This window comes from Salmo salar, chromosome ssa02, assembly GCF_905237065.1.
Source record: "Salmo salar chromosome ssa02, Ssal_v3.1, whole genome shotgun sequence".
NCBI classification, from domain to species: domain Eukaryota; kingdom Metazoa; phylum Chordata; class Actinopteri; order Salmoniformes; family Salmonidae; genus Salmo; species Salmo salar.
In genome coordinates, this window is record NC_059443.1 from 61,845,944 (window position 1) to 61,858,832 (window position 12,889).

General features: G+C 44.0%; 1 protein-coding gene across 1 annotated transcript; it reads left to right on the top strand.

Moving 5' to 3' along the window:
* The first annotated feature begins 3,702 nt into the window (after positions 1-3,702).
* Positions 3,703-7,936, top strand: LOC106588582 (topoisomerase I damage affected protein 7). The gene is made up of 3 exons (XM_045713262.1): positions 3,703-3,713; positions 5,608-7,123; positions 7,254-7,936. Exons 1-3 carry the CDS (start codon positions 3,703-3,705, stop codon positions 7,320-7,322), a joined length of 1,596 nt encoding a protein of 531 aa, XP_045569218.1. The 3' UTR covers positions 7,323-7,936.
* Positions 7,937-12,889: the final 4,953 nt, after the last annotated feature.

Consider the following 12,889-nt stretch of genomic DNA (forward strand, 5'->3'; position numbering starts at 1 on the left):
GACACTAGCTTACTCGATATTTTACAACTAATAAAAAATAAGAAATTAAAGATGTTTACATTTGGTTTATGGCTAGAGCTTGTGGTAAAGCGAATTAGAATTCCATTCCGATTCTAAACAATGTGTAATGACGTATTCCATCTCTATGCGACCGAGAGGGTCACAATTCCGACGCTTCACATGGAACTCCAGAACCCAAGAGATATGTTCAGAACTCTCAAAAAATCTTCAGTTCTTGATCGACAAACAACGAGAGAGACAGCATTATTATGGCGAGCTTTTTGTTTCAGTATGATATATTGGATAAAGTAATAAAGACAGACACCAATGTCTAGTTCAATAGCCTTGTTCATGCATTGTACAAATCCCTACACGCAGAGTCCGGGGAACAGTCCGGCTAGTCGATTACCTATCAACTAGACTCCGTAACATCATCCTTTTCAATAGAAAGTGCAAACATAACAGCATAACATTAAATTCTTAACAATCAAGTCATAACAATTAAGAACGCATGACATTTTCTTTTTACTTCAGTTGTCATCTTCCTTTCTTTTTAAATTTTCTTTTTTCTTTTTTTTCTTTTATTTTGTTTATTTTTATTTTTTTAAATGTTTATTTTTATAAACAGGAGGACAAGTTAACACAGTCTCTTGCTTACAGAGTAAGCCTGTCCGGTGGCTTGCACAGCCGACCCACCCGTGAGTAAGTATTGGCTCTGACAGGGGTAGGATTAGGGCCACGAGCTGGAGAGCTTGGTGGGGTAGAAGCCTCACCTTCAGTTGGCTCATGTCTCAATTCTGCACCTCTTACCCTTAGGCCTGGACTGTGATCCATCTCATCTAGGTGAGTGTATGGCGTGTTCTGGTTTGTCCGCTCTGCTATGCGCAGATCCACCCGATTGCGACGGTAGAGGGAGCCACCAACATCCACCAGGTAAGAGCGTGGTGCAACTCTCTGTAGGCACGTGCCCAGCCTCCAAAGTCCTGTGTGGTCTCCCGGCAGCGGTTTCATCCTTATCGTTTCACCCACCTCCAGTTCTGGTAGGTCTCGAGCAGTCCGGTCGTAGAAGCACTTAGCGAGCTGCTTTCTGCGACGCAGTTTGTCCGTGACGCCAACCATGACGCAGGGCTCAAGTAGCTTGTTAGCTACGGGGATGGTAGTCTTCAGACGTCTGGACAGAAGGCGTTGTGCTGGGCTGCTGTCCATGTTTTCGGTGGGTGTGTTCCTCCACTGTAAGATCGCTTTCCATGGGTCGTTGCTGTCGCGCGCGGCCCTGCTTAACAGGTTTTTTGCAATCTTGACAGCTGACTCTGCCTTGCCATTTGCTTTTGGGTGTCTTGGAGAGGAGGTTACATGGTCAAACTCCCATTCTGAGGCGAAACGCTTGAACTGTGCAGTGAATTGTGGGCCATTGTCCGTGATTACCTTGTCAGGCTGACCTTGCCTGGCAAACTGCGCCTTGCAGCGCTTTATGACCATCTCTGCAGACAAGTCAGGGAGCAGTTCAATTTCCCAAAAGTCAGAGTAGTGATCCACAATGAGAAGATAGTCCTTTTGTCTGTGGCTGAATAAGTCCATGCTGACGATTTGCCAGGCCCTTGTGGGCAGTTCGTGTGACATCATGGTTTCCTTTTGCTGTTCATGAGCGTACTCGTTGCACGTGGTACAGTTGCTGACAAAGTCTTTAATTTCTGCTTGCATGTTTGGCCAGTATAATGTTTCACGAGCCTGGCGGTAGCATGCGTCACCTCCAACGTGACTGGAGTGTATGCGGGTAAGCATCTCTGGACGTAGTGATTTGGGAATAATGACCTTCTGACCTCTGAACAAGACGCCATTTTGCACGCTGATCTCATCTCGAAAGGTCCAGTATTCTCTCACTGTGAAAGGTGTCTCCTCTTTCAGGTATGGCCAACCTGCGAGAGCCATGGACTTCAGTGATTGTAGGTGTTCGTCCTTGTCAGTGTGTTGCCTGATCTGGGCTAGGCGGTGATCTGTGACGTTTAAGTAGTCTGCCTGATTGATCTGTTGAACATCTTGTTGTTCCTGCTGTAGCGAACAGATGGCCTGCCGCTGATAGGCAGTGCCTCTGCCTGTACATTGTGCCGTTGCCCTGCTCAGTGTGTCGCTGATGTACATCTCTGGTCCTGGCTTGTAAATGACCTTCAGGCTGTAGTTTTGCAGAGTCAGGAGCATGCTTTGAAGCCTCTTGGGCGCGTTGAGGAGAGGTTTACTGAATATGGCAATGAGTGGTTTGTGGTCAGTTTCAGCGGTGACCAGCTCTCGACCATACAAGTAGTGATGGAATCGCTGGCAAGAGAAGACGATGCTGAGGCACTCTTTCTCAATTTGTGCATAGTTCTGTTCGGTGGGGGTGAGCGCTCTCGAGGCAAACGCAACGGGTTGGCCTTCCTGCATAAGGCAGCATCCAAGTCCCCTTTGACTGGAGTCACTCTGGATTGTGACAGGCTTCGTGACGTCGTAGTAGCGCAACACTGGCATGGATGAAGCCAGAGATTTCATCTCCTGCACCGCTGCCTCGTGCTTGGGTAGCCAGTGCCATGGTGTGTCTTTGTCCAGCAACCGGCGCAGAGGCTCACAGACTGCTGATAGGTGTGGCATGAACTTTGCAAGATAGTTTGCAAAACCGATGAGACGCTGTACTCCTTTTGCATCAGATGGGTTTGGCATGTCGAGGATCGCTCGGACCTTGTCTGGGTCCGGCTTCAGGCCTTTTGCCGAAAGAATGTGGCCATGGAAGTGGACGTCTTTCACCTTGAACTGTAGCTTCTTCAGGCCAAGACGAAGCTTAACTGTTCGACAGCGCTCCATCAGTGCCAGGAGCTTCACATCGTGGTCGCGTTCTGCTTCATCGTCTGTGTCACCACAGCCTACGATCAGGACATCATCAGCGATGGGTTCAATGCCCTTGAGCCCAGCCAGTAACTCGTGCTGCTTGCGTTGGTATACCTCAGGTGCCACTGAGACACCAAACGGGAGCTTGAGCCAGCGTTTCCGACCCCAGGGGGTCCAGAAGGTAGTCATGAAGCTGCTTTCTTCGTCCAGCTTGCATTGAAGGAATGCATCTCGGGCATCCACCAAGGTGAAAATCCTGGCCTTGGGAAGCTTGTAGAGGACATCCTCTAGTGTCGGCATGATGTAGTGGGATCGTTTCAATGCTTGGTTCAGATGCTTTGGGTCGATGCAGACCCTCAGCTTCTCTGGTTTTTTCACTATGACCATATTGCTGATCCAGTCAGTTGGTTCGGTCACAGATGTCATGTAGCCATCGGCCTCATACTTGTCCAGCTGGGCCTTCACAGCCACTTTCATTGCAATGGGCACATTGCGAGGAGCACACTGGACTGGAGTGATGCTCTCATCCACTTCAAAGTGTACCTCACCAGGCACTGATTCAACGGGCATGTTGAATACATCGTCATATCTGCTGAGTAGTTGTTCTTTGGACAGGGGTCCATGCTGGACATGATCCACAATGTGCAGGTCATTTGGTACAGTGAACTGCATCAGTCCCAGGCGTTCGCATGTAGAGCCTGAGAGGAGAGGATGTTGACTGGTTTTCACAATCTCAAACTCCAGCTTGTGTTTGCGTCCCCGAATAACACATTCGGTCTCAAAGGTGCCCATAGAGCTCATTAGCTCTCCTGAGTACAGCTTTAGTCTAGTATCGCTGGGCAATAGATGCGTGTCAGGTGCCAGATTGATTTTGTCTTTGTAGCTCATTACGTTGCATGTAGCACCGGAATCCAGTTGACATTGTTGTTGCTTGTTGTGTAATCGTAGTGTCACAAACCATTTCTTCCCTCTTGAGTGTACAGCCCCAATGGATTCATGCATGTAAATGTCACTTTCACTGTTCAGCTCTGAACATTGAGTGACATCATCAACACAGTGAATCTTGCCCTCACTCACCCTTCTTTTGCTTTTGAGACACACTTTTGCAAAGTGATTATTAGTTCCACAAGCTCTGCATGGTTTTCCATAGGCAGGGCAGTGCTCTTTGCCACGTGTGTGCGTATTCCCACAGTATTTACATGCCACTGGGCTCTCTGTGTTCACCGTTCGTGGTGAATTACTCTGCCTTGATTGGTCTTGCCTGAATGTCTGCCTAGCAACAGCGTGAACAGTGTCAACGTCGGAGCGTGGGGTTTCGATTTCCATTGCTCTCATTCTCATGTCAGTGACTTCAGCAGTGCGGCACATTTCGATGGCAGTTACTAATGTTAAGCCTCTCTCTCTCAGTAGACGCCGGCGTGTATCCTCATTTGCAATTCCCAGTACTATTTTGTCACGAATCAATTCATCTTTCAATCCCCCCGTATTCACAAGTGGCGGATTTTTCTCTCAAACGGGTTACAAAGTTGTGTACTGACTCACCCCTCTTCCTGTTTGCAGCTTCCGAAAACGAACCGCTCGTAAATTACGTTTCTGGCGGGTTTGAAGTAATTCTCCAATGCATCCAATATAGCCTTTGCATCACACTGTTGTCGCGCTGTGAGGGTGAGATTGTGCCGGTAGATATGCCTGCATTCGCTGCCCATTAAACTCCTCAGAGTTGCCGCTTGTACCTCGTTGGGTTTCTCATGTAGACCGGTCGCCAGCGCATAGTCCTCGAATTCATCCCTGAAATTGTCCCAATTAGTATTCCAGTCCCCTGTGAGAACCATGGGATTAGGTGGCGGAATGTTCGCTGCCATAGCGATGGAATAGGAGACTTCTTTGCCTTCAGTCATCGAGGTAGGTAGTGATGCTAGCTAACCAGCTAACAACTAGTTGATCAGTGTTGTGAGTAGGAATCGGCGTGTGTTCGCATTTGGAACGTAACCGCGCCTATACTGTACTTAGCTACAAAAATAACAAACGTATGGTTTTCGAGCCACTTCTGATACCATGTTTCAGTATGATATATTGGATAAAGTAATAAAGACAGACACCAATGTCTAGTTCAATAGCCTTGTTCATGCATTGTACAAATCCCTACACGCGGAGTCCGGGGAACAGTCCGGCTAGTCGATTACCTATCAACTAGACTCCGTAACACTTTTCATTCATCTTCCCTGAAGACAGACATTGTTCCATTAAGGACAACGAAGTCAATTCAGGTAAGAACAATAACATACATTTCCGTCTTTAAATACAAAGATTAATTAAATGTGTGATTGTTAGTGGAAAGAAAATAAAAAACGTTGAAGATATGGCTTTAGGCGTTTGTTGTTAGTTACCAAACAATGTAACCGTGCAAAATGAGATTTTCCAGCTGACTATGGTGTTACTTAGGCCAATGAAAATACTATATGTCCCAACTATCTCTCCTTACACCAAAAATGTGCACTTGTTCACTTCCCTTCACTGATTTGAAAGGAAATGACTGGTATATTAAATATGGTTAATATGGTACTAGCCAATGATTTTAGATTTGTTGAAAGTATTGAATGAGTGCACACTTCAGGAGAAATAAGATGTTATTGGGATGCATGAAGAATATGAAGAATGCAATGAAGAATATCTCTTGCTTGTAATGCTGAAATCAGTTTTGTTAACCCTGTGTTGGTGTTTCTTTCAGGGTGGATGTCAATGGTGACCCAGCTCAACGCCCTTGGCGGTCCAGAGTCAGAAGTTCCGTCAGAGCTTTGCAGAGGAACTTGGTGACAAGTACCACTACGCGAATGCCATCGACAGCTCTCTGCTCTGGACTGTTGGGTACACCCCCTACATTCCTGCAGCTCTGAAAGGAAGAAGCTTCCCCTCTGTCGAGAGCTTCTTCCTGGATGAGTGGGAGCCACTGACATTCCTGCAGACTCCTCAGGTTCTGTCCACCAGTGTTTCCATCGAGGAAGACAACCTGATCCAGTCTGCTGCAGGCCTAGTGTCTCAGGTTCTGTCCACCAGTGTTGCTATCGTGGAGAGTGACCTGATCCAGTCTGCTGCAGGCCTAGTGTCTCAGGTTCTGTCCACCAGTGTTGCCATCGTGGAGAATGACCTGATCCAGTCTGCTGCAGGCCTAGTGTCTCTGGTTCTGTCCACCAGTGTTACCATCGTGGAGAATGACCGGATCCAGTCTGCTGCAGGCCTAGTGTCTCAGGTTCTGTCCACCAGTGTTTCCATCGTGGAGAATGACCAGATCCAGTCTGCTGCAGGCCTAGTGTCTCAGGTTCTGTCCACCAGTGTTTCCATCGTGGAGAATGACCTGATCCAGTCTGCTGCAGGCCTAGTGTCTCAGGTTCTGTCCACCAGTGTTGCTATCGTGGAGAGTGACCTGATCCAGTCTGCTGCAGGCCTAGTGTCTCAGGTTCTGTCCACCAGTGTTTCCATCGTCGAGAATGACCAGATCCAGTCTGCTGCAGTCCTAGTGTCTCAGGTTCTGTCCACCAGTGTTTCCATCGTGGAGAATGACCTGATCCAGTCTGCTGCAGGTCTAGTGTCTCAGGTTATGTCTACCAGTGTTGCCATCGTGGAGAGTGACCTGATCCAGTCTGCTGCAGGTCTAGTGTCTCAGGTTCTGTCCACCAGTGTTGCTATCGTGGAGAATGACCTGATCCAGTCTGCTGCAGGCCTAGTGTCTCAGGTTCTGTCCACCAGTGTTGCTATCGTGGAGAGTGACCTGATCCAGTCTGCTGCAGGCCTAGTGTCTCAGGTTCTGTCCACCAGTGTTGCCATCGTGGAGAATGACCGGATCCAGTCTGCTGCAGGCCTAGTGTCTCAGGTTCTGTCCACCAGTGTTGCCATCGTGGAGAGTGACCTGATCCAGTCTGCTGCAGGCCTAGTGTCTCAGGAGCTGTCCAGCAGTGATGCTAGAGTGAAGGATCGTGATGATTCCACACTGAGAGACTCCAACCAACCTGAGGTCCATGTGGCTGATGTCTCAACCAAGAGAAGTAGACTAGTCATCACTATTTCTATGTTTTCAACCGAGCGTTGCAATGCTTCGGTCCATGAAGTTGATGCTATTGCTACCAGCCTGGAGCACTCTGCTGAGAAAATGTCTACCTCTACCGCTGATGGCCACATTGTTTCATCCACTGCTGTTGCCAATCAGAAGAAAACAAGGGGTGGATTCGTCTCAGCTCTTCGGAGATTGTTTACGAGAAAGAACAGGAAGCCTGTCAGTAATACTTATATAGTTTTTTGTACTGTAATATGTTATCATTTATTAACTATTGTTATACTAATATCCAGTGTTAATGGTTGTCTTTAAAATATTTTTCTCTATTGTCTACTTGTCTGTTTTTCAGGCTAAAGTGGCTTCCAAGAAGGAGCACATTCACTTGGTTGACCGCCTCAATGCTGAAGTCACCCACTGAGGACACTCACTCACTGCTGAAAGCATCCAGAATGATGCTTCTGTTTCTCCTCAGCGCCACCTACACCCCTGCCCCTCTCCCCCACACCAAACCCTACCAGGGTTGGGGTGAAATCCAGATCAATTCAGTCAATTCAGGAAGTAAACTGAAATTCCAATTCCAATTGTTTCTCATAGGAGGCAATGAGGTAAATTTGAATTGCTATTGGAATTTCAGTTTATTTACTGAATTGACTGAATTGAAAATGAATTGACCCCAACCCTGATCCCTAAGCCCCCACCCCATCCATTTCTATCTTCAGTAAATTTAGTAGAATTTTATTTGAATGTGTTTTGTATCTTCATTAAAACCACAATACATCTCTAATGAGGGTCACTCATGTTACACATCTAGATTTATCCTCAAATATCGTAGAATTCAACAAATGCAGTGGTTTAGCAGTTCAACTTCAGTACTTGTCAATGAGTCATTGCACTGTGACCTTCAGAAACATGTAACATTGTGGAACAATTGAAAACTTTTGCTGACATTCTGTTACAATGTAACTACACTGAACAAAAATATTAACGCAACATGTAAAGTGTTGGTCCCATGTTTCATGAGCTGAAATAAAATCCCAGAAGTGATCCATATGCACAAAAAGGTTATTTCTCTCAAATGTTCTGTTTACATCCCTATTATTGAGCATTTCTCCTTTGCCAAGATAATCCATCCACCTGACAGGTGTGGCCAGGGGCGAAAATCTGATATCCACTTTGGAGGGGACAATTACATGAAATTTTCTCAAGAGCAATTCCTGAGGGGGTCACCAAAAGTAGTGCTGTAACACATAGCCTACATTGTAATATGGTAAATGTATATTGAGGAACCAAAGAAATAAGGTGTTTGCCGTACTCCTAACTACCGGTACCCAAAACTACACAACTAATCACAACAGCAATACCATTGCCTTTAACAAATCTTAGTTCAGTCACCAGTTTAAGTTGAGAGTGGGGGTATCCATGGCATTTTCCAATTATGTTCCTATTTCACAAGTCCAAAAAATTGAGAACCTTTCATAATGTTGCCAAACAAAGACTCAACAAACTTACCTGAGACTCCCTGTCTCTGCCAGTCTGTCCCTGCATATCTGTCCCCAACTCTGCTGTCTGTGTGCCATCTGTTGCCTGCTCTGCCTAATGACATCATTGTGAAACATTTCCATTAGAATTTCATTTCTTTCTTATGAACATTTTATCAACTAGTCTTTGAGATATTAGGCTACTAGGGTTCTTACTATGCGTTTTGGTGTATTGAAAAATACTCTGATGTCCGTCTTTTATTTTTCTGCCATTTTTCTACCTGGCTGGCTACACACACAGTGTGTAGGTTATTTACAGTAGGAGATGGGCTTCTATCATCTTCAATCATTCTATATGGGCTTCGATCTAAAAGGTAGCTAGCAAATGTGAAACGGATTAAAATGACAAGAGTTGACAGCTGTATGAGTTCACCATTTACACAACATATGCTGCAACCTTTTGTAATTTTAATAGTTTTGTTTCATATTGGCTGGCTTCCAACAATAGCTGAATTTGCAAAGCTAGCGAGCACCAATTCAGTTTCAGTGGTGTTTGCTATAATCTTTGCTACCCGGGTTAAATAAAGGTGAAATAAAATAAATAAATAAAAGTTCCCTTGCGACAATGTAGCTTTTGCAACGAGACCATTAAATATATTTAAGACAATGGTAGATGAGAGTGTAGTTCTGTTCAGTTTGGACTTCAGTTTATCGGCAACCTTATCACAGGGACATTGAAGCACTAACTTACATCATCTGCATGCTGATTCCATCTTTGACGACGCCACATAAATGGAATAGGTACTAGCTAGCTTAATAGTTAATATTTGCACGCTAGCTCTGCATATTCAGCTAGTGTGTGTCTGTGCGCGATTGACTGGATGAACCTCACGGCAGTTACGTAGCAAGCTAAGGAACTGGCAGTGGATCAAACCATTGTGAGGCAAAGGGCGGGGGGGGTCGCAATCTTTTGAAACTTAAAAACGCGCTATTAAGTGTCTATAATCAGCACAATTGCTTTCATTGCGTATTATTAATATTATTTAAATTACATAGTTATGTTTCAGTGATATATTGGGGGGGACAAATCATATTTTTCCCAGGATGAGAGGGTCGTGTCCCCCCCGTCCCCCCCGGGATTTCCGCCCCTGGGTGTGGCATATCAACAAGCTGATTAAACATTATGGTCATTACACAGGTGCATCTTGTACTGGGGAAAATAAGAGGCCACTTTAAAATGAGCCGTTTTGTCACACAACACAATGCCACAGATGTTGGAAGTTTTGAGGGAGCGTGCAATTGGCATGCTGACTGCGGAAATGTTCACCAGAGCTGTTGCTAGAGAATTCAATGTTCATTTCTTTACCATAAGCTGTTTCCAATGTGGTTTTAGCGAATTTGGCAGACCACACCAGGGGCTGAGGAGTATTTCTGTCTCTAATAAAGCCCGTTTGTAGGGAAAAACGCATTCTGATTGGCTGGGCCTGGCTCCCCCAGTGGGTGGGTCTGGCTGCCAGGTGGGTGGGCCTATTCCATCCAAGGCCCACCCATGGCTACACCCCCTGCCCAGTCATGTGAAATCCATGGACCTAATGAATTTTTTTCAATTGTCTGATTTCCCTATGTGAACTGCACCTATAGTAAAATCTTTCAAATTGTTGCATGTTGTGTTTATATTTCTGTCTGCACATTTTCTTGAGAATTACATGCATTCTCACTCATAACCTCTAGAATAAGAAATCAAAACAGACTCAACGTAATATATTAAAGGAATGAAAAGGGCTTTATTCAACTGTGGCTCCTGAAGTCCCTGCACACATTTACATTTACAAGGTTTCATCTTCACTGAGGACAATCTCAGTATTTGATTTCTTGCCGAGACAATCAAGCAGAGACAATGAAAAGCAAATAAATAAACAAATAGAACAAACCAAACAAAAACACAGTCCCCACATGACACATGACACATGACATGACACACGACACAAGACATGACACATAGCCCAAGAACCATATTGGTGCGTTTTTCCTAATCAGATGATTACTGATTGTGTTTGTTATTATAAGTTCACTGTAATGTCCAGCGTGGTAATAAACTAACATGGTAATGTAATGTACATGTTGTCTACTAGTCTGTATGTACTATCAACACTCTGGACAGTGAGCTATGGTTTTGTGGTTGAAGGTTTATGTGTATAACTAGATCTACTGTATGGGACAACAAAAAGTACATATGAATAGGGAGTTTAAGCATTTGTAGAGTGACACGGCCTATAAACACAAATTAAAACACATATCAACACAGCCTTATAAATACTAATAAAAACATAGGCTGCATAATACTGAAAACTTTTGTCAATCAACAAAGGAAGACTATCGATGTGCTTTTTTGGAAACCACAACTTATTCCCTAAAAGTACATTCTATTTACATCTTCATTTGGACTAAATATAAAAATATGTACATTAGAGAAACAAGTGTTTTATTTAAACCTTAATTTACTAGGCAAGTCAGTTAAGAACAAATTGTTATTTTCAATGACGGCCTAGGACCAGTGGGTTAACTGCCTTGTTCAGGGGGAGAACGACAGATTTTTTTTTACCTTGTCAGCTCGTGGATTTGAGCTTGCAACCTTTCGGTTACTAGTCCAATGCTCTAACAACTAGGCTACAAGTCGCCCCAGTATAAGTATAATATGTGAATCTGTCTTCGTATGTTTTCAGTGCATCTTATCATTATATACAGTCTATAATCTCAGCCCAAAAACAGAGATCTTTTAATACTGTATAACACAATGTTATAATGACTAGGACTGCATTGTAAAAAGTGCCTAAAACCAAAACATCACTACTTCAAAAGCACCTATAAGGAGAATAACAGCTATTGCATTAACACAATAGGAAATTATTCTGATGTTTGCTTCTCTTTTAGACAATGTTGGTACTACGTTGGTAATGGTTGGTACTACTTTGGTAATGGTTGGTACTACGTTAGTATTGACATTCACAACTCCCTGTTTCTATTGCAGAACTCAATACAAGACTGTATACATGCAACTACAAACTGCTTGTCATCAGCAATCAGCACTGAGTGATTTCCACAGTATCACTCTCACAGTCACTCTCACAGTGTCTGAGAAGACAGTCTAGGTTGAACGGGGTGCCGCTGAAGAGGGATTCTTGGCAGGTGGATTTGGGCCGATCGGTGGCTACATCTGGGTTTCTGGGGGGTTTGCTTCGGGGTGGTGGTTGATTATCAGTCTGGTTCTTCTGGATTGTTCTGCTTGCTTATTGCGGGGATCTCCTTTGAGACATGACTGAGTCATGGTATTGAAATTAAAACTTGAAAACAAAAATTTTGTGCAGGCTACCATACTGATGCTCTGTTACATCATCAGCAGTGAGCGGACAACTCGGGAAAAAGGACTGGCTCCATACTACAGCCTCTGTAATGTTCATATATATCACAGTACAATGTTACCTGAACAAATACTCTACTACACATGTGTGTGGAGCATCAGTCATATACCATTGCATTGGCAAAAAGTTTTGATCCTCTGTCTAAAATACTATTATTTTCTGAGCTATTGTCAATTTTGTTTGATAAATAACAGACAATAGGCCTCAAGAATATATCAAATTGTCCTTCTGTTTGTCTAACCAACATATAATGCCTATAGCCAGAGTCCTTTACTGTAATAGAAGACTGCCTGTACAGTTCTTTAAGTTCTCTATTCATAGCATCCTTTTCAGAGGGCTATATTTCACTCAAAAGTCGAATATGGTAAAAAAAAAAGTGAATGTGTGCAAGTTTGTGTGCAAGGCAGTGAACTGGAAAGATATGGCAAAATGACTATAGGCGCGGGTACGCCTACACTGCCCAGGTGTGGAAAAGTGCAGGGCTGAGGGCACTCATTTCTGTGACAGTGCGCACGTCCCGCGCTTTTACGCACGGTCTCTTTGCAGTAATGCATAAACGTTGTTTTGGTGTTATGACACTAGCTTACTCGATATTTTACAACTAATAAAAAATAAGAAATTAAAGATGTTTACATTTGGTTTATGGCTAGAGCTTGTGGTAAAGCGAATTAGAATTCCATTCCGATTCTAAACAATGTGTAATGACGTATCCATCTCTATGCGACCGAGAGGGTCACAATGCCGACGCTTCACATGGAACTCCAGAACCCAAGAGATATGTTCAGAACTCTCAAAAAATCTTCAGTTCTTGATCGACAAACAACGAGAGAGACAGCATTATTATGGCGAGCTTTTCATTCATCTTCCCTGAAGACAGACATTGTTCCATTAAGGACAACGAAGTCAATTCAGGTAAGAACAATAACATACATTTCCGTCTTTAAATACAAAGATTAATTAAATGTGTGATTGTTAGTGGAAAGAAAATAAAAAACGTAGAAGATATGGCTTTAGGCGTTTGTTGTTACTTACCAAACAATGTAACCATGCAAAATGAGATTTTCCAGCTGTCTATGGTGTTACTTAGG